Below are 20,385 nucleotides of genomic sequence, written 5' to 3'. Positions count from 1 at the left end.
TGGAGACAGCTGGCCATACCCTTCTTTGCATCACCTTGACCGTGTAGACTCAAGTACTCGGGGAAACCCTTACACCCCCATACCCCTGTCCACGCAGGTTTCCGCTGTCTCGAATGCCCTCCCTAGTCTCTCCTTCCCCACCTGCCCCATGAACTTGGTTCCACGCCCAAGTCACAGCCTTGCACATGCCCTTTGACCTAGTGACTTCAATTCTAGGAATTCAGACTTCAGGTAAACTCACACATGAGCTCAGAGAAGTAGGCACAAGCATGTTTGTTCACTGCAGCACTGTTAATCATGGCACCGCGGGGGGAATAACTTAAACACTCATCCGGAGGGGACGGTCAGATAAATCTCCGGAGGAGAATGGTAAATAGTGAAATGTGACAGATGCATGTGGTCACAGACAGACACCTCCTCGAGATCTATTACTAAGGGAAAAACACCAGGCATAAACCCTGCAAAACCCCTCCCCACCTCACCGTGTGACCTTGGGAAAATTATTTTGCCTCTCTGAACCTCCATGTCCTCATCTATAAAATGGGATATTCAAAATCTCAGAGGTTTTAGTAAAGATTTAAGTAACAAAACATGTGGGGAGGAAACATATATATAGCAAATAGTAAGGGTTCAGAATATGTTAAGTTTTTTGTTTTTGTTTTTTGAGAGAGAGAGAGAGAGAGAGAAAGAGTGAGAGAGTGCAAGCAGGGGAGGGGCAGAGGGAGAGGGAGAGAGAGAATATTAAGCAGGCTCTATGCCCAGCAAGGAGCCTGACATGGGCTCGATCTGGCGGGGCTTGATCTCGCGACTATGAGATCATGATCTGAGTGGAAATCAAGAGTTGGACGCTTAACCCACTGAGCCGCCCAGGTGCCCTAGAAAATGTTTGCCTTTTAAAAAAAATTTTTTTAAATGCTTATTTATTTTTGAGAGAGAGACAGAATAAGTGGGGGAGGGGCAGAGAGAGAAGGAGACACAGAATCTGAAGCAGGCTCCAGGCTCCGAGCTGTCAGCCCAGAGCCCGACCCAGGCCTTGAACCCACAAACCACGGGATCATGACCTGAGTCGAAGTCAGGTGCTTAACCGACTGAGCCACCCAGGGGCCCTTGTTTGCTTTTAATATGAGGGCAGAGGCTGGAAATTTTTTCCGGGAAGGGCCAGATAGTCAATATTTTTGGCATTATAGACCATACGGTCTCTGTTGCAGCCACTCAACTCTGTTATCGTAGCACAAAAGCAATCACAGACAGCCGCATCAACAAATGCATACGGCTGTGTTCCAACCAAACTTTATCTAATAAAACAGACAGCTGGCCCATGGGCCATGGTTTGCCAACCCCTGTCTTAGACCTGAAAACGAGACTCCTATTTGTTTTTATAGGCTTTCTATGGCCCTCCAACCTTGGAACTCTTCTCTCTCGAAGTCCTTATCAGGCAGCATTGTGATATCAGTTTCTCTTTCCCTTTAGGGCTCCAGGCCCCTCCCCACCCCCACCAGACATTGAACTCTCCCAGGGCAGGAGCCTTATCTGAGCTACATGCGTCTCTAGAACCCAGCCTCGGTCCCTGTTTTGGGAGCACAGGAGAAATATTTTTTTGCATGCATTCATTCATAAAGGCAGCTCACAACACCAACTAAGTCCCGGCTACGGTTCTAGACACTGAGACCGTAATACGGACACAAACTCCTGGGTCTTACGTGGTAAAAGCAGTCAAATAAATACCTGAAATATATGTAAGCCATTAGGTGGTCCTAGGCACCAGAGAGAAGTAAATAAAGCGAGAAAGGGGTAGAGAAGTGAGGCGTTGCGAATTTTCATGGTTTGGCCAGTGGAGGCCTCACTGTGATGTGAGTGAGGCCAGGAAGGATGAAGGAGTGAGTCATGGGGATATCTCAGAGATGAACCTTTGGGCGGAGGCAAGAGAAAGTACAAAGGCCCTGAGGTGGGAACAAGCCTAGAATTTTCGAGACGCAGCAAGGAAGTCAGACAGCAGCTGAGTGTGTGAGGGAGAGTTGAAGATCGGAAGCAGAGTCACAGGGGTGACGGGCTGGGGGCGCGGGGGGGGGGGGCGCTACCAGGGCACTAATCCCCATCATGAAATCTCCACCCTCATGACATCATCCCTGCCGAATCTAACGTCCTAATACCTTCACTTTGGGGGTAAGGATTTCAACAGACAAATTTTGGGGGGACACAAACATTCAGGCCGTAGCAAGACTAAACGCGATCTCCAAACGTCGTCCCCTGAGCGACCCGCTTGCTCCCTGTCGACACTTCTCTGATGCCTGTAGTGGTCGGAATGAAGTGGGGTATGCTGCAGTGACAGGCCAGCCCCAAATCCCAGGGGCATAAAAACGGCAAAGGTCTGCTTCTCCCTCATCATGGTCACCACCCTCGCCGGCCGCTGAGGACACCATCTCCAAATCCCCATCGTTCTCCCTATGGAACTCAGGCGGACCAAACAGCCACTCTTGGGGACCCTGCTGCCAGTTAGAAGGAGAAGGCAGGGGCGCCTGGGTGGCTCAGTCGGTTAAGCAGCCGACTTCGGCTCAGGTCATGATCTCGCGGTCCGTGAGTTCGAGCCCCGCGTCGGGCTCTGTGCTGACAGCTCAGAGCCTGGAGCCTGCTTCAGATTCTGTGTCTCCCTCTCTCTCTGACCCTCCCCTGTTCGTGCTCTGTCTCTCCCCATCTCAAAACAAAACAACAACAACAAAAAAAACACGTTAAAAAAAAAAAAAGAGGGAGAAAGCAACGCGCTTACTTCCTCCCAGAAATAAGGACTCTTCTCGCTCTCGTTTCATTGGCCGGAGCGAGTCACATGACAGGAAGGACGCCTTTGTCCTGTGCTTCGAAGGAGAGAAAAACGAAATACTTTTTTTTTTAATGTTGCATTTAATTTAATCATGTATCTGTTTTAAAAACATTTTAATGTTTTATGACTTATTTTGGAGAGAGAGGGAGGCGGAGTACGAGCAGGGGAGGGGCAGGCAGAAGCAGGCTCCTGGCTCTGAGCTGCCAGCACTGAGTCCCACGTGTGGCTCCAACTCATGAAATCATGACCTGAGCTGAAGTCGGAGGCTTAACTCAGACACCCCAACGAAATATTTGTGAACAGTCTACCGGGCTGCCTCAACATTTGCATATTGGAATTCATACTATTTTACTATGCGTTATTTTCACTGTATTTCTCCTTTATTTTTTTAAGCAGGCTCCACACCCGACATGGGGCTTGAACTCACCACCCTGAGATCAGGAGCTGCATGCCCCACCGACTGAGCCAGCCAGGCGCCCCTCCTTTATTTTTTAACTGATTGATTACATGTTCATTCATTTTTTGAAATTACCTGTACAGGTAGATAATTGATTTTTTAAATTACATGTGCGGATAGGTCATATTACTTGTGAGTTCATTTCAGCAGAGTAAAAGGCTATGAGTAGCATTTGTTATGAAAAGGGGACATGGCAGGTGATTGGGTGGCTCAGTCAGTTAAACATCCGACTTGGGCTCAGGTCATGATCTCGTGGTTCAAAAGTTCGAGGCCCCCTCTGTGCTGACCGCTCAGAGCCTGGAGCCCGTTTCAGATCCTGTGTCTCCCTTTCCCTCTGTGCCCTTCTTTTGCTCATGCTCTGTCTTTGTCTCTCAAAAATGAATAAACGTAAAAAAAAATTAAAAAATAAATAAAAAGGGCACACTGTTGCATATCCAGCAACAGTACGTTTATATGTTCACCAAAATCCACATGTGGAAACAGGGACGGACAGACTACAGCGCGGAGGCCAAATATTGTCTGTGGCCTGGCCCAGAGCTAAGGATGGCTTTATATTTTGAGAGTTGTAAAGAAGAAAAAAACAAAAGAATATGTGATAAAGATCATATGTGCCTCAGAAAACCTAAAATATTTACTATCTGGTCCTGTACAGAAAACGTTTAACAACCTCTGTACTAGAATGTTCTTAGCAGCCCTATTGTAATAAACCCAAACTGGAAACTACACAAATACCCATTCACAGTTGGATGAATAAATAGATAGTGTTATATTTGTACAATGGGATGCCATCCAGCAGGGGTTGACAAACTTTTTCTCTTAAGGGCTAGATAGTAAATATTTTCAGCTTTCTAGGCCATATATGGTCTCTGCCACGGCCATTATAGCAAAGGGCTATAGACAGCAGTAAGTGAAGAGATGTGGCCATGCTCCAATAAAACTTGAATTATTCATTTAAATATTTTAATGTTTATATACTTTGGGGAGACAGAGAGAGAGCAAATAGGGGAGGGGCAGAGAGAGAGGGAGACACAGAATCTGAAGCAGACTCCTGGCTCTGAGCTGTCAGCATAGAGCCCACCGTGGGGCTTGAACCCACAAACTGTAAGATTATGACCTGAGCCAAAAGTCAGACACTCAACCGAGCCACCCAGGCGCCCCTGGACTGTTCTGCGTTTTTTGTTTTTTTTTTTCAACGTTTATTTATTTTTGGGACAGAGAGAGAGATAGAGCATGAACGGGGGAGGGGCAGAGAGAGAGGGAGACACAGAATCAGAAACAGGCTCCAGGCTCTGAGCCATCAGCCCAGAGCCTGACACGGGGCTCAAACTCACGGACCGCGAGATCGTGACCTGGCTGAAGTCGGACGCTTAACCGACTGCGCCACCCAGGCGCCCCTGTTCTGCGTTTTAATCTGGTTTTAATCTGGCTTCACTGGCATGCTCACTTTGTGATAATTCGTTGAGCTGTGCACTTATGATGGAGGCCCCTCTCCTGTGTTTATTCCTAACAAAGGCTGGCAGGGGCATTGGCTGGGATGGTCTGAGACCTTGCCTGGCAGCTTGCGCTCATCAGAGGCGCCCCAACTTCTCCCTGCCAACGGGATCTGACCGCTTCTCAGCCTCGCAGCTGTTGGGGCTTCTCACAGCTGCTGATGGAATGAATTCGACGCGGCGGAAAAATTCTCAGATTCTTAATGAGAACCACGCCTCCGCGACTACTCCCTCTTAGTCTCGCCAGTTTCAGACCAGGAAATGAGCAGGAAAACAACAACAACCACCAATTAAATACCACCGAGATGCCAAGGGAAATGTCACGAACGCCTGGCAATGAAATTCACATTCATCACTATAAGAGAGCAGTTGTCTACTCCTCTCCTTCAGGCTGTGACTCCAGGGTCCCCTCCACAGAGAGACCTTCCTAGGCCACCGCATCTGAGGGAGCAGCCCTTACCCCACCACCTCTGGTCTGCCTTCTATGCTTTGTGTTCTGCCTTAGCGTGTGTTAGGGGTTGAGTTTTGTGGCCCCCTCCCCACCGCCCCCCTGACAGGAGGGTATGTTGAGGTCCTCGGCCCCAGACCTCAAGAAGGTGAACTTCTGTGGAAATAGGGTCGTTGCACATGGAGTTAGCTAAGATGACCTCATCCTGGGTGAGGGTGGGCCCTGAATCCAGTAAGACTGGTGTCCTCATGAAAAGAATGCTGTGGGGCCTGGGTGGCTCAGTTGGTTGAGCATCCGACTTCGGCTGAGGTCATGATCTCGCAGTTCGTGGGTTCAAGCCCTGTGTTGGGATCTGGGCTGACAGCTCAGAGCCTGGAGCCTGTTTCAGACTCTGTGTCTCCCTCTCTCTCTGCCCCTTTTCTGTTCACGCTCTGTCTCTGTCTCAAGAATAAATAAACATTAAAAAAAAAAAAAAAAACACAGGCAAAAGTAACTAGACCCGTTTGCATGAAATAAAGGTGGAGGAGGAGCTCTGGAGAGCCAGACAGACTGATTAGTAAGGGTTGGGCAATGAGGGAGCACTTTTAGGAGGGACTGGGATTTGAGATGAGTATTGACAGGTCGAATTATGTCGGCCCAAAAAGATATGAAATCTTGACCCCCAAGACCTACGCACGTGACCGTATTTGGAAATAAGGTCTTGGCAGACGATCGCGGTAAGATGAGATATTAGGGTGGGTCCTAATCCAATAGGACTGATGTCCTCATAAAAAGGGGGAACTTGGGTGGGGGGCGCCTGGCTGGCTTGGTAGGGCAGACGCCTCTTGATCTCGAGGTGATGAGTTTGCGCCCCCCCCCCCCGGTTGGGGGCAGAGTTTACTTAAAATGTGGGGGCAGGAACTTGGACACAGACACACATGCACAGAGGGAAGGCAACGTAAAGAAAGGAGAAAACATCACCTACAAGTCAAGTAACGCCTGATGCTGAAGCTGCCAGAAGCTGGGACAGATTCTCCCTTGGAGCCTCGAGGAGAGCCAGCCCAGCCAACACCTTGGTTTTGCACCTTCTAGATTCTAGAACCGTGAGACAACACCTGCCTGTTATTTAAAGCACCCAGGCTAGGGCCGCCTGGGTGGCTCAGTCCGTTAAACGTCCGACTTCGGCTCAGGTCATGATCTTGCGGTCCGTGGGTTCGAGCCCCCGCATCGGGCTCTGTGCTGACAGCTCAGAGCCTGGAGCCTGTTTCAAATTCTGTGTCTCTCTCTCTCTGACCCTCCCCCGTTCATGGTCTGTCTCTCTCTGTCTCAAAAATAAATAAACATTAAAAAAAAAATTTAAACCACCCAGGTTGTGGAATCGGTGATGGTCCCTCTCGGGAACTGCTAGGTGGGGAAGTGAGGGCAGCCCAGGCTCAGAGGTTGAAAATTTCTGCCTCCCCTGGGCTTCCATTTCCTGTTCTCAGAATTCATCTGCTAACAGCTGTGTTCTCTCTATCCCCTGGGTCAGCATTTTAAAAGACTTATCACCACCTGATATTATATCATATATTTTATTGCTTCCTTGTTCATTGTCCATCTACTGTCCCCGCCCCAGAAGGTGAGATCCAAGAGGAGAGAGACTCAGGACTCTGTGTTGTCTCTGGTGCTATTCCCAGAACCTAGTAGGCACTCAGAAAATTCATTTTAAGAATGCAGGCGCTGAATGGGGCGCCTGGGTGGGTCATTTGGTTGGGCCTCCGGCTTCGGCTCAGGTCATGATCTCCTGGTGCGTGAGCTCGAGTCCCACATCGGGCTCTGTGCTGACAGCTCAGAGCCTGGAGCCTGCTTCGGATTCTGTGTCTCCTTCTCTCTCTGCCCCTCCTCGCTCACCCTGTGTCTCTCTCTTCTTCAAACATAAATACACATTAAAAAAAAAAAATGCAGGCACTGGTGCACAAGGCTGTGGGTTCAAGCCCGGGTTCTGCCTCTTGCATGTTTCTCCCTGAGCCTGTTTCTACCTCCACAAAATGGATACTGTGGTGAAACCGAGCGGGTGGGGTGGAGTGTGGGAAGTTTTTGCCACACGCAGCTCATTTTCTTTTAATGTAGCATTTTGAGAGACTCTCAGACTTGGCCAACAAAGTTGCAAAAGTAGAGTGAAGAATTCCCATATATATTTTTCACCCAAGTTTCTCCAAACCGTTAACCCCTTACGTAAACAACGGCAGTAAAATGATCAAAGCCATGATATTAACCTGGGAAACTGCCTATGACCCAACTCACAGGCTTTATGCAAATTTCACCAATATCCCAGTCCTGTTCTTTTTCCGATCCAGGATCTCACATGGCAATTAGTTGTCATGCCTCCTTAGTCTCCTCCAATTATGCTTCTTCAATCTTCCATGACCTTGGCCCTTTTGAGAAGCACTGGCCGCATATTTTGCAGTATGGCCCTCAGTTTGGATTTGTTTGATGTTTTTTAGATTCAGGTTATGTGCTTTGGGCAGGAACACCGTGGAAGTGATGCTGTGTCCTTCTTGATGCATGACATCAGGAAGTGCATGATGATGGGACTTCTCATTACTGATCATATTAGTGTTTGTGGCGGGGGGAAAGGGGTGGAGGGGCAGAGGGAGCGGGAGGGAGAATCCTAAGCAGGCTCCACACTGACCGCTGACCGCGCGTATGCGGGGTTTGAGCCCACGACTTTGGGAATCATGACCTGAGCTGAAATCAAGAGTTGGATGCTTGGGGCGCCTGGGTGGCTCGGTCAGTTGAGCGTCCGACTTCGGCTCAGGTCATGATCTCACAGTCTGTGGGTTCGAGCCCTGTATCAGGCTCTGTGCTAACAGCTCAGAGCCTGGAGCCTGCTTTGGATTCTGTTCTCCCTCTCTCTCTGCCCCTCCTCCTCTCACTCTCTCTCTCTCTCTCTCTCTCTCTCTCAAAAATAAACATTAAAAAAAAAAAAAGGAGTCGGATGCTCAACTGACTGAGTCACCCTGGTGTCGCCATCACATTGGTTTTGATTACTTGCTTAGGGCACTATCTTTCTAGTGTCTCCTCTGTAAACTATTTTTTACACAGGGCAATTTTTTTTTTTTTTTCAACGTTTATTTTTTTTTGGGACAGAGAGAGACAGAGCATGAACGGGGGAGGGGCAGAGAGAGAGGGAGACACAGAATCGGAAACAGGCTCCAGGCTGAGCCATCAGCCCAGAGCCCGACGCGGGGCTCGAACTCACGGACCGCGAGATCGTGACCTGGCTGAAGTCGGACGCTTAACCGACTGCGCCACCCAGGCGCCCCAACACAGGGCAATTTTGATGTTAACTATTATTTATTATTTTTTCCAACACATATTTACTGAGCACCCATTGTGTGCCCGGGGCCCTTTCTAAGGTGTTGTGGCGACCAAGACGAGTTAAGACTTGTTCCCTCTGGAAAGTCACACTCTCATAAGGAAGACTGAAAGGTGGCCAGAAACTCACAACAGAGAGAGACCAGTAGGTGGCTAAGGGCTTGAAGGGTACTTGCTGCAGGGGTGCAGAGGGTATGTACTGGTCTGTCTGAGGGAGTCAGAGAAGGCTTCCTGGAAGAAGGGATATGTGAGTCGGGTGTTGAAGGATGAATAGGAGTTCACCAGGGAGGGGGGAGAGAATCCTGGGTAACGGGAGCCGTACCTGCGCCAAGATGAGAGCGGCCACTTCCAGGGCCAAGTTGAGAGGCTGGGATATTGTCTTAGAAGCATCGGGAAGCCATGGGCGGACTGTGAGCAGGCGATGGGCAGAATCGGCTCTGGGTATAGAAAGACCTTCTGGGGCCGTATGGGGACAGGCCAGAGGGGGCAGCCTGGAAGCCTGGGAGGAGAATAGGGTAAGGGCTCAGGCTGGAGAGGAGGAGGCCTGAATGGAGGCTGCGGCCAAGGGGATGGTGAGAAGGGCTTGGGGGCAGAGGGGACAGCTGTGGGGGTTGAGCTGAGAGGTGAGAAGCAGTGATTGTGGTACCCTTGCTATCCGACCTAGACAACTGGGTATTTGGAGAGGCCATTTACCAAGAGGGAGAATACAAGGTTGGCAGGAAAGATAACGAGCCCCATTTTAGTGGAAGTGCATGGCACATTTTTTTTTTCCTTTTTCAAGAAAACTCTGCGCCCAACACGGGGCTCGAAATCATGACCCTGAGATCCAGAGTCGCATGCTCTACTCACTGAGCCAGCCAGGATCCCCGATGTGCATGGCACATTTGAAAAAGATTTCCTTTAGGGGCATCTGGGTGGCTCAGTCAGTTAAGCATCGTTGGACTCTGGCTCAGGTCATGATCTCATGGTTCATGGGTTCAAGCCCGGCCTCTGGCTCTGTGCTGACAGCTCAGAGCCTGGAGCCTGCTTCAGATTCTGTGTCTCCCTTGCTCTCTGCCCCTCCCCTGCTCACACTCTGTCTCTCTCTCTTTCTCTCAGAAATAAATAAAAACATTTTAAAAAGTTAAAAAAATTAATTAGAGAAGATTTCCTTCCTAACCAAAAAAAAAAAAAAGAAAGAAGGAAGGAAGAGAGAAAGATTTCCTTTGTGGATGGCTGGCCTCAGGAGATGCTTGGCACTTGAAGAGTTAATCCCTGTGCTATTTGGAAAAGAAAGGGCTTGGCTGGAGTGTTTTTCCCTCTTCCTCCTCCTATTTCTCTGAGAATAAACATAAGTCGGATAACTTGGTCAAGAAATTACCTGGCACTCAGTAAATGCTCATTAGCTGGCAGTTATGTGTGTACTTTTTTTTTTTTTTTAAACATAATGAGTACCTACAAAGTGCCAGACAATTATTATTATGGCTGGATGTTTTTCCTCTCATTTTGCTTCTTCTTTATTTCTTCCTTTCCTCACCCCCAATGGGAAGGCAGTCGTCTGGCACAATACATCTGTGTAATCTTAGGAAATACAGTTGTTCCTGCAAGAGGCAGGTTGGTTTCCCTGTAGATACTTCTAGAACTTTCCATGATGATGGAACTATTGCATATCTGTGCTGTGGAAATGGTAGCTACCAGCCTGATTCCTGAATACTACTGAATACTTGAAATTTGGCTAGCAAGACTGAGGAACTGAATTCTTTTTTGTAAGTAATCTCTACCCCCAATGTGGGGTTTGAACTCATGATTCTGCGATCAAGAGTCACGTGTTCTGGAGCGCCTGGGTGGCTCAGTCAGTTAAGCGTCCCAACTTCAGCCCAGGTCATGATTTTGTGCCTTGTGGGTGCGAGCCCCACGACGGGCTCTGTGCTGACAGCTCAGAGCCTGGAGCCTGCTTCAGATTCTGTGTCTCCCTCTCTCTCTGACCCTCCCCCGTTCATGCTGTCTCTCCCTGTCTCAAAAATAAATAAACGTTAAAAAAAATAAACAAAAATTTAAAAAAAAACAAAAATAAATAAACTTAAAAAAGATTCTCTCCCTCTGCCTCTCCCCCTGCTCATGCACACTCACTCTCTCTAGAAAAAAATCTATAAATTAAAAAAAGTAGATATCTAATCTAATCACATCACAATGATATCTCATCATTAATAACATCTAATAATAATAATAATCTGATAAGATGTCCATGTCCTAATCCCCAGAACCTGTGAACGTCTCCTTATGTGGCAAAAGGGACTTTGCCAGTGTGAGTAAATAAGAATCTTGAGTTGGGGAAATTATCCTCAATATCCGATACCTTCTTGGGTGTTACCTTGGGATCATCAGAAGGATCCTTATAAGAGGTAAGAGGGCAGCGGGAAGGTCAGAGTCTGAGAGGGACACGTGCCGGCGAAACTGGCTGGAGTGACCAGGCATCGAGCCACAGAATAAAAGCAGCTTGGAGAAGCTGCAAAGAGCTGGAAACGAATTCTCTTTCAGAGCCTCCTGGAAGCAGGCTCCAGGCTCTGAGCTGTCAGCACAGAGTCTGATGCGGGGCTCGAACCCACAAACCTTGAGATGGTGACCTGAGCAGATCAACCGACTGAGCTCAACCGACTGAGCCACCCAGGCGCCCCTGTGCATTTTTTCTAAGGAGTGGATAGATTGTAGGGTTTCTCAGTTTTTGTTACTGACATTAGGGGCCAGGTCATTCTTTGCTGTGGGGGCCGTCCTATGCACTGTAGTTGACCAACACCTCTCCCCCACACACAAGTTGTAACAATAAAAAAACGTCTATTTCTAGGGGGCGCCTGGGTGGCTCAGTCCGTTAAGCATTTGACTTCTGGTGCTGGCTCGGGTCATGAACTCACGGTTCGGGCGTTTGAGCCCTACATCAGGCTCTACACTGACAGCACAGAACCCGCCTGAGATTCTCTCTCCTCCCCCACTCAAAATAAGTAAATAAACATGAAAAGAAAAAAAAAAAAAAAGTCTGTGTCTAGACATTGCAAAATGTCCCCTGGGGGGTAAATTTGTCCCTGGTTCAGAATCCCTGAGCTAGAGGGAAGGATGCATGGATATACTTGTAAAAAAATAAACACAGCAGGGACGCCTGGGTGGCTCAGTCAGTTGAGCGTCCGACTTTCGGCTCAGGTCATGATCTCACAGTCTGTGAGTTCGAGCCCCGCGTCGGGCTCTGTGCTGACAGCTCAGAGCCTGGAGCCTGCTTCAGATTCTGTGTCTCCCTCTCTTTCTGCCCTTCCCCTGCTTGTATTCTCTCTCTCTCAAAAATAAATAAAACATTTGGGGCGCCTGGGTGGCGCAGTCGGTTAAGCGTCCGACTTCAGCCAGGTCACGATCTCGCGGTCCGTGGGTTCGAGCCCCGCGTCGGGCTCTGGGCTGATGGCTCAGAGCCTGGAGCCTGTTTCCGATTCTGTGTTTCCCTCTCTCTCTGCCCCTCCCCCGTTCATGCTCTGTCTCTCTCTGTCCCAAAAATAAATAAACGTTGAAAAAAAAAATTAAAAAAAAAAATAAATAAATAAAACATTAAAAAAATTTAAAAAATAAATAAATAAACACAGCAAATGACAATTGGAGAATGTAGCCAGTGGCTACATGTGTCTTCACTGGGCCCTTTCCCCCACGACATTTCCATAGGCTTGAAATGCTTCATAATAAAATATGAGGGAACAATGCACAGGCCCTAAGATCCGTCAGTCTCACTGGCACCTGCCCTGGGGAAAAACAACTGGTCTCTGTTCACAGGAAGGCTTGTGTGGAACATTCAGTGTTCCTCTCATTTCCTTGTCTATAAAACACTGGAAACCCTGTAAGTGTCCGTCAACCCCGTCAACCACTGGTTGAAATAAACTCTGATACCTCCGTGCTGCGGGATTCTGCGCAGCTGCTTTTTTTGAATTTTATTTGCTTAGGTTAATTTCTTTATTCTTGAGAGAGAAAAAGGAACCGCAAGTGAGTGGGGGAGGGGCAGAGAGACAGGGAGAGAGAGAGAGAGAGAGAGAGAGAGAGAGAGAATCCCAAGCAAGCTGTCCGCACCACGGTCAGTGCAGAGCCCGATGTGGGGGCTGGGACCCACAAACCGGAAGATCATGACCTGAGCTGACATCAAAAGTCAGACGCTCAACCAACTGAGCTACCCAGGTGCCCCTGGTTTTGTTTTGTTTTGTTTGTTTTTTTAAATTATTTATTTATTTATTTGTTTTTGAGAGAGAGAGAGAGAGAGAGAGAGAGAAAGAGAGCAAGAGGAGGTGAGGGGCAGAGAGAGAGGGAGACACAGAATCTGAAGCAGGCTCCAGGCTCTGAGCTGTCAGCACAGAGCCCGACGTGGGGCTCGAACTCGTGAACCGTGAGATCACGACCTGAGCCAAGGTCGGACATTTAACCGACTGAGCCACCCAGGCGCCCCTGGTTTTGTTTCTAATGAGCAAGACACGAACGTATTACCATAGTGAGTGCCGTGACACCCGCCGACCTCAGCAACTGGACAGAGGTCTTGAGAGAATTTCAAGGGTGATGGATCTGTCCTGTATCTGGATTGTCCGTCTGCTTCTGTCAGAACCCACAGAGCCATGCGCTAGAAAGGGTGGAATTTGCCTGGTGTAGAAAAATGATATATGTGTCTATGATATAATTATACGTGTGCATATAGATTATACCTCAAGATGCCTGGCTTCACAAAAAAAAAACCCAACTATCCTGAGGAAGAGCTTGTGCGTTTTATTAGATGGCAGAGGTAAGAACGGGAAGGGACAGGAAGGCAGGTAGGGGGAGTCAGGCTCGCGAGGCTTAAGGCGCGAGCGTTGTGTGGGCACATCAGCATCACCTGTCACAGCGCACACGGAAGAAGGGGCAGGAAGGACATCCCAAGGTGAGGGCCCCGCCCGGGCTCAGGCGGAGGCTCAGAGGTGGGTCCTGGGGCAGGTGTGCCAACCAGGAGGCCGGAATGCAGGCAACATGGAGAGGAGTGGTTGGGGAGGAGGCAGGAGGTGGGTTGAAACCAGACCGGGACTCTCGACGTTTATGGTTTCTACCCTGTCACCAGGCTATTCACATATACAGCCTGCCATATATTCGTTAATTATACACTTGCCTTATCTGCCCTCCCAGCCTGCGTTCCATTCAGGTGGGCAGACGGTTCCAGAGGCCTGAGGGACACTGGCTGCTATGCTGGGCTCTGAGGAACTCAAGGGGAGCCAACCCAGGTCCCTGGCCTTGAGGAGCTCCCGGGCCAGCGGCGGAGACCAGCAGGTGAGCAGTCAATGCCCACACCTGGGGAATTGGGGCCACAGGTGTGGGCAGAGCTCTTTATGAGAAATCACGGAAGGCTTCCTGGAAAAGGAGGCATGGGGGGGAGGCCTTTCCCAATGTCCGCAAGCCAATCTCAGTAATAATAATGATGTTAAGATTGCTAATAATAGCTGGCAGCATTTATTGAGTGTTTGCAACGTGCCAGAATCACTGCGCTAAGCACAGGGCAGGAATCGATTTAACCCTCCAACAACTCTGTATGGTGGATACTCTTTTATCGTGGCCATTATCACAATCCACCTTCTTGTGGATTAGGAAAATTGAGGCAGGACTTGGTTTCCTGCCCTCAAACTTCCCCCACTGTGGTGGGGGAGGCAGTCACGGACAGCGTCTCAGTCTGGGGGAAATTGGTGCTTTACTGGTTGTGGCAGAAGTCACTGGAGGGAACCGCCTGTTTCTGGCTGGGGAAGGCTGGGGGGCTTCTGAGAAGGGGTGACCCCCCCGAGATGGAGGGGCCAGAGCTGGGCGCATAGAGTTGTGACGTATATTTTCAGTGCTTGTCTCGCTCTCCTTTATCCCATTTTGCCCTTCTAATAATTCCCAGAATTCCCATAATTCCCATTTTGCCCTTCTAATTTTTTCCCCCTTGATCCCCCAGCCCCACTCCTGCACAAACCCAACACCTTTAAGTTCATGCCTCCTCCGGGAGTTGTGCCAACACTTGTGGACCAGACAATCTGTGTAACTCTATCTTCTAAAGTGATACAAAAGATACATTTTGTCTTTTAAATGGTGCTGTAGAAGCCAGTTTTGTTTCTTACTTTTTCCGCTCAACCTTATGTTTTTAGGATCTTCCCTAAAGTCGGATTTATTGCTTCTAGAATACCCTGGGGAGGGGGAGGGGTGGGGAATCCACTCCCTTTTACTTCTACACGTTCACTCCCCAAGTAACAGGGATTGTCACCACGATTGCCTCTCTGTCCCCACACACACCCGCGAGGCTGCCCCGGGCATCTTTGGACATGTCCTCGTATGTCCCCTGCGCATGCCTTCCTGTGGGTGCTTGGAAATGTGATTGCTGGGACGGAGTGTTAAGTGCACAGTTAAGGTCACAAAATTCCTCCTGATCATCGAGGGTGGATCTCGAGGCCCTCACAGCATTTTAGCAGGCAGACAAGGGTGGAGAAGGGAACAGCCAGCTGGAAGAGCTGAGAAAGTCCACTGCGTTGGGATGGGGAAGGTACAGGTGACACCCCTCCCCCCACCAACGGGTGGAACCTTTCGCAGAATAGCCATGTAATAAATACTTGACTTGGATTGGTTTCTTTTTCCATTTCTTTCCTAAAAAGGAAACCGGCAGTGTTGTGGGTGGCAGTTTGGCAACATTTATTACCATCTTAACCGCTTAACGCTCTGACTCAGCAATACCTATACGTGTTGTGCGTGAGGAAGTAGGAAGAACAATGTTCGATGTTCGCTGATGGTCATTTGCAAGGGTGAAAAATGGAAAACCACTGAAAGCCCCATCGATAGGGAAAGGGTCAAAGGTTCTACAGATTGATGTTGGAATGCTATGCAGGTGTGAAAAAGATTAAAGTGACTTTAAATGTAGGGGGTCCAGAAAGTTCTCTGGGACGTATTGCTAAGTAAGAAAAGTAAGTTCAATATATCAAGTGTTATCCTACTTCCTAAACACAAGAAATCGTAGGAAATATTTTTCAGTTACTTATCTATCTATCTATCTATCTATCATCTGTCTATTTCTCATCTAAGTCAGAGGTTGGCTGGGGCACCTGGGTGGCTCAGTCAGTTAAGCGTCTGACTCTTGGCTTCGGCTCAGGTCGTAACGTCATGGTTTTGTGAGTTCGAGCCTTGCATCGGGCTCTGCGCTGTGAGTGCAGAGATTGCTTGGGATTCTCTCTCTCTGCCTCTCCCCCCACTCACGGGGTCTCTGTCTCTCTCAAATCAATAAACTTTAAAATTGTTTAAAAATCAATAAATCAGAGGTTGACAAACTTTTTCTGTACAGTCTCAAATAGTAAATATTTACAGCTTTGAGCATCATACAATGTCTATCCGAAGTCCTCAGCTCCGCCCTGATAGTGTGAAAGCACCATAGATGATGCATAAACCAAGGAGCCAGGCTGTGTGCCAATAAAGCTTTATTTACAAACACAGGCAGTGGATCCCTGACGTCAATAAATAATGCATGTTTTTGGAAAAGGACACACCACAAAACTGTGAGGGGTCCATCTGGAAGGGGAAGTGAGAAGGAAGGTGATGGTCAAGGGAAGTATTACCCTCATATTCGAATTTTTTTCCGCCTTGCATAATTAAAATCGTTTTAATCCGAAAAGAAAATAGGGTTTGAAAAATAGCTTTTGGTAGCCTTTTCTCCCTTCCTGGTTATAAGGTAATGATTATTGAAAATGTAAAAAAGCAGCCAGGAAGCAAAAGTTGCCCATCATCTTACCAGCTCGAGCAGAATTTTTTTTTTTAAGTTTATTTATTTCTTTTTAGTAATCTCTACACCCAACGTGGGGCTTGAACTCAGGACTCTGAGATCAATAGTTGTGTGCTCTTCTGACGGAGCCAGCCAGGGGCCTCTCAAGCAGAGTTTCTTAAAGCGTTTATTTCAATCGTGCAACAGATATTTCCAGAGCACTCACTGCGAGCAAGGGTTGGGAGCTGGGGACAGAGCAGTAAACGAAGCAGAGTCCCCGCCCTCGAAAGGCTGATGTTCTGCAGTCAGAGACAGAGAATGAATAACAAACACAACAAATTAGTAAATGATATAATATGTTGGAAGGTCAAAAGTGCTGTGGGAAAAAAATACAGGAGAGCAGGTGAAGGAGATCGGGGTCACCCGGGGGCTGGTATGATATTAAACGGAATAGTCAGAGAAGCCCTCATTGCCAAGGTGACATTTAAGCAAATCCTTGAATGAATAGAGGGAGCAGACCAGATTCTGGGAGGGAGGTAGCTCGTGCAAAGGTCCTGAGGTAGGAGCATGCCAGGTGTGTTCAAGGAACAGCCAGAAGGTATGGATGGGGCGGAGTGAGTGAGGGGTAGAGGGTGGAAGGTGAGGTCAAGGAGGGGATGTATGCGGGGGCGGGGGGGGGGAGCATACCCTGCTGGGACTTGCGGTCATGGTAAGAACTTCGTTTTTATTCAGAATGAAATGGGAACCACAGGAGGGCTCTGAGGAGAGAAGGGACATGAGCTGATGTGGGGGAACAGGCTGACAGAGGCAAGGAGCTGAAGCAGGGAGACCAGAGAGGAGGTGACCCCAGTAGTCCAGGCAGGAGACGATGGCGGGTTAATTAGAGCAGAGTGGTGGCAGCAAGGGGTCGGATTCTGGAATCTTTTTAGAAGGTCAAGCTGGCAGTGTTTGCGGGTGGCCCGGATGTAGGAGGTAAGGAAAAAGAGGAATCAAGGATGATGCCAAGTGCTGTGCTGTGTGATCTAGAACCACCTGCCTCGAGATCACCTGGGAACTTGTAAAAATGCAGATTCCCAGGCCCCACCCGGGTCCACTCAGCTGGGACCTCTGGGGTGGGGCCCGGGAACCCGCCTTCGGAGCGAGCTGCCCCGGTGAAGACTGGAGACCGTCGACCCGAAAGTAACCACGATGGGCTCCCCTGGGGGTGGGTCTACTCAGGAACAGAATAGGGGTCGGTGAGAGGCTCCCCGTTCCCCAGCTGCGTGGCCTGGAGGGACCCCTTAAATTCTCCCAGCCGTGATTTCTTCATCTGTGAAATGGGCCATCGACGGAGTCTGCCTCGTAGGGCTGACGTGTGATCCGAATGAGCTCATGTGTATAAAATATTTAAACCAGAGCCAGCGCATAAAAGCTCCCCATAAAGGACAGCTATAATTAGCAGCCTCTTCCAAAGAAGATAAATACTCGGTAAAGGACCAAACTGATCATAAATAAGCCGCGATTTCCAGCAGACGCGAGAACGCCTGGCCCCATGTCGGGGAGTGCAGGGACAAGAGGCAAATCAGGACCCAGTCCTGGCCCTCCGGAGCCCCCAGCCTCGTGGGCGAGGCAGTGCCAGCCCCAGACAGGCATGACTCACGGGCGTCAGAGTACGAAAGAGGAGGGCAGAGCTAGGGGGGCCCCAGAGTGGGAGCCCGAGATCTTGGAAGGGGTGTCTCTGATTTGCCAGTGAATACATGAGTTCTAGGCAGATAACGGGGGCCGCAGAAGGGTGCTGTGGACGTTCAGAAAGGTCGGAGGTGCCTAGAATATTCCCGTGAGTGCGATGAGCTTAAAAGGCATCGGAGCCGTGTGGTCAAGTGCGTGAACTTTTGAGTCAGACTGCCTGAGTTCAAATCCTAGCTCTGCCCCTTTCTAGCTGTGTGATCAGGGGCGAGTTTCTTCACCTCTCTGTGCCAAACTGCCGACCCTGTACTGGTTCTCCATGGGTGCATAACAGGTCACCCCCAAACAGAGAAAACTTGATGACTTAAAACCACACACATTTATGATCTTATAGTTTCTGGAAGGCAGGAAACACCAACAATTTTTTTTTAAGTTTATTTCTTTATTTTGAGAGACAGAAAGAGAGCATGAAAAGGAGAGGGGCAGAGAGAGAGAGGGAGAGAGAGAATCCCAAGCAGGTTCTGCACTGACAGTGCAAGGGGCTTGATCTCACGAACTGTGAGATCATGACCGGAGCTTAAATCAAGAGAGGGACGCCCAACCGACTGAGCCACCCAGGCACCCCAAGCATCTGACTCTTGATCTCAGCTCAGGCCTTGATCTCAGGGGTCGTGAGTTCACTCCCCACGTTGGTCTCCATGCTAGGCGTGCAGCCTACTTAAAAGGAAAGGAAAAAAAAAGTAGCTTTACTTCGAAACGAAAATAATGTTTTAAAAATAGCTGTGGTGACCCTCTCCTTCAGGACTCCCGCAAAGCCATAATTGAAGTGTTCCTGGGAATGTGGTCTCATCTTGTGGCTCAGCTGGAAAGGGTCAGCGTCTGAGCTCACTCTCATGCTTGTCCACCGGATTCAGTTTCTTGCAGGCTGTTGGCTAGAGGCCGACTTCACTTCCTTTGCCACATGACCTTAAAGGTGGCAGCTTGCTTTATCAAGACCACCACGAGAGTCAGCTAGCGAGACAGAAGTCCCCGTCTTTTTATAACCTCATCGTGAAAGTGATATCCCATCACTTTGGCTGTATTCTACTCATTAGAGAAGTTTCTCTCATTTGTAAGCAATAGAATCTGACTCTAGATGCTCGTTGGGAGTTAAATGATACAACATGTATGTACAAGAGGGAACTTGGGATGCCTAGGATACAATGGGTATCATAAGAAATATTAACAGTTATTATCTGGCCAGCCAGGAGGAGTCAGAGAAGTCTTCTCAGAGGAGGGAACTTCTGCGTTGGGTTTTGAAGTATGAGTAGGAGCTCACCAAGTGCTAAAAGTCATACATCCATTCATCTTCTTAGTCAACAACCTTCTGCTGAAGCATCCTGTGTTCCAGGTCCAGTGTTGGGGGATCCCAGGGACCCAATGAGTCTGACCCTGACCTTTGTGAAGCTACCGGTATCAGGGATGTTAGTCAGACCCAAGACTTGTCCGCTAAAGGAATCAGTGGACAGATTGTTCCAATCTAGTGCAATCAGAGCATCAATATGAGGGTGAGGACATGGTGGCTGGACATAGGATGGGGGTGGAGGGAGACCAGGGAGCCTTTTATACACCCAGCACAGATTGGAACTTGGGAAGTTGCCCTGGAGTTCTTGGGGTGGAGAGATGGAGAGAGGGTATAACAAACAGAAGGTACAGCACGTGCAAAGGTACGGGGGCACAAAAGACCATTTATCCATCCATTCGTTTGTCCATCTGTCCATTCATTCATCTTTTGATCTGTTTATGCATTTATTGATTCTTCTGTTCATCTGCCCACTTATATATTTATTTAGTATATATACACTCCATTCATTCACTTATCCCTCCATTCAGTCATCCATTTCCTCACCAGCCATTTATTTATCCACTCCTTCAGTTATTTATTTATTCTATCAGTTCCACATCCATCCATTCATTAATTTACTCATAGTACTGTCATATCATCCTTCTACTCCACATGTCCCCTCCTCAAGAGGATTCCCCCGATCCCTTTCTAAAATAACAAAGGGATTTTAGAACTCCCTGCCCTCTCTTCCGTCCTTTACTTTTTCTTTTTTTCATAAAATTTACAATTTTTTAAACATTTTTATTTATTTTTGAGAGACAGAGCATGAGCGGGAGAGGGGCAGAGAGAGGGAGAGACACAGAATCCGAAGAAGGCTCCAGGCTCCGAGCTGTCAGCACAGGGCCCGATGTGGCGCTCGAACCCACGAACTGTGAGATCATGACCTGAGCTGAAGTCGGACACGTAACCAACTGAGCCACCTAGGTGCCCCTCTTTTTCTTTTTTTTAAAAGATGCAATTCTTTTTTTTTTCTTAATTAATTAATTTATTTCGAGAGAGAGAGAGGTTGGGAGAGAGAGAGAGAGACAGCATGAGCAGGGGAAGGGCAGGGAGAGAGGAAA

At 48.5% G+C, this 20,385-nt stretch overlaps 1 protein-coding gene across 3 annotated transcripts in view; it reads left to right on the top strand.

The window, feature by feature from the left end:
• Positions 1-13,699: 13,699 nt before the first annotated feature.
• The window catches only part of MYH14 (myosin heavy chain 14), a 107,067-nt gene continuing 100,381 nt past the window's right edge, over positions 13,700-20,385 (top strand). For all 3 annotated transcript variants that reach the window (XM_045441739.1, XM_045441737.1, XM_045441744.1), the window contains exon 1: positions 13,700-13,832. In XM_045441739.1, the coding sequence (XP_045297695.1) occupies positions 13,749-13,832 (84 nt within the window). In that variant the 5' untranslated portion in view covers positions 13,700-13,748. The remainder of the gene's footprint in view (positions 13,833-20,385) is intronic.

Source organism: Leopardus geoffroyi, chromosome E2 (genome assembly GCF_018350155.1).
Source record: "Leopardus geoffroyi isolate Oge1 chromosome E2, O.geoffroyi_Oge1_pat1.0, whole genome shotgun sequence".
NCBI classification, from domain to species: domain Eukaryota; kingdom Metazoa; phylum Chordata; class Mammalia; order Carnivora; family Felidae; genus Leopardus; species Leopardus geoffroyi.
Note: the sequence above shows the minus strand (reverse complement) of the source record. Positions and strands in the feature narration are given on the sequence as shown.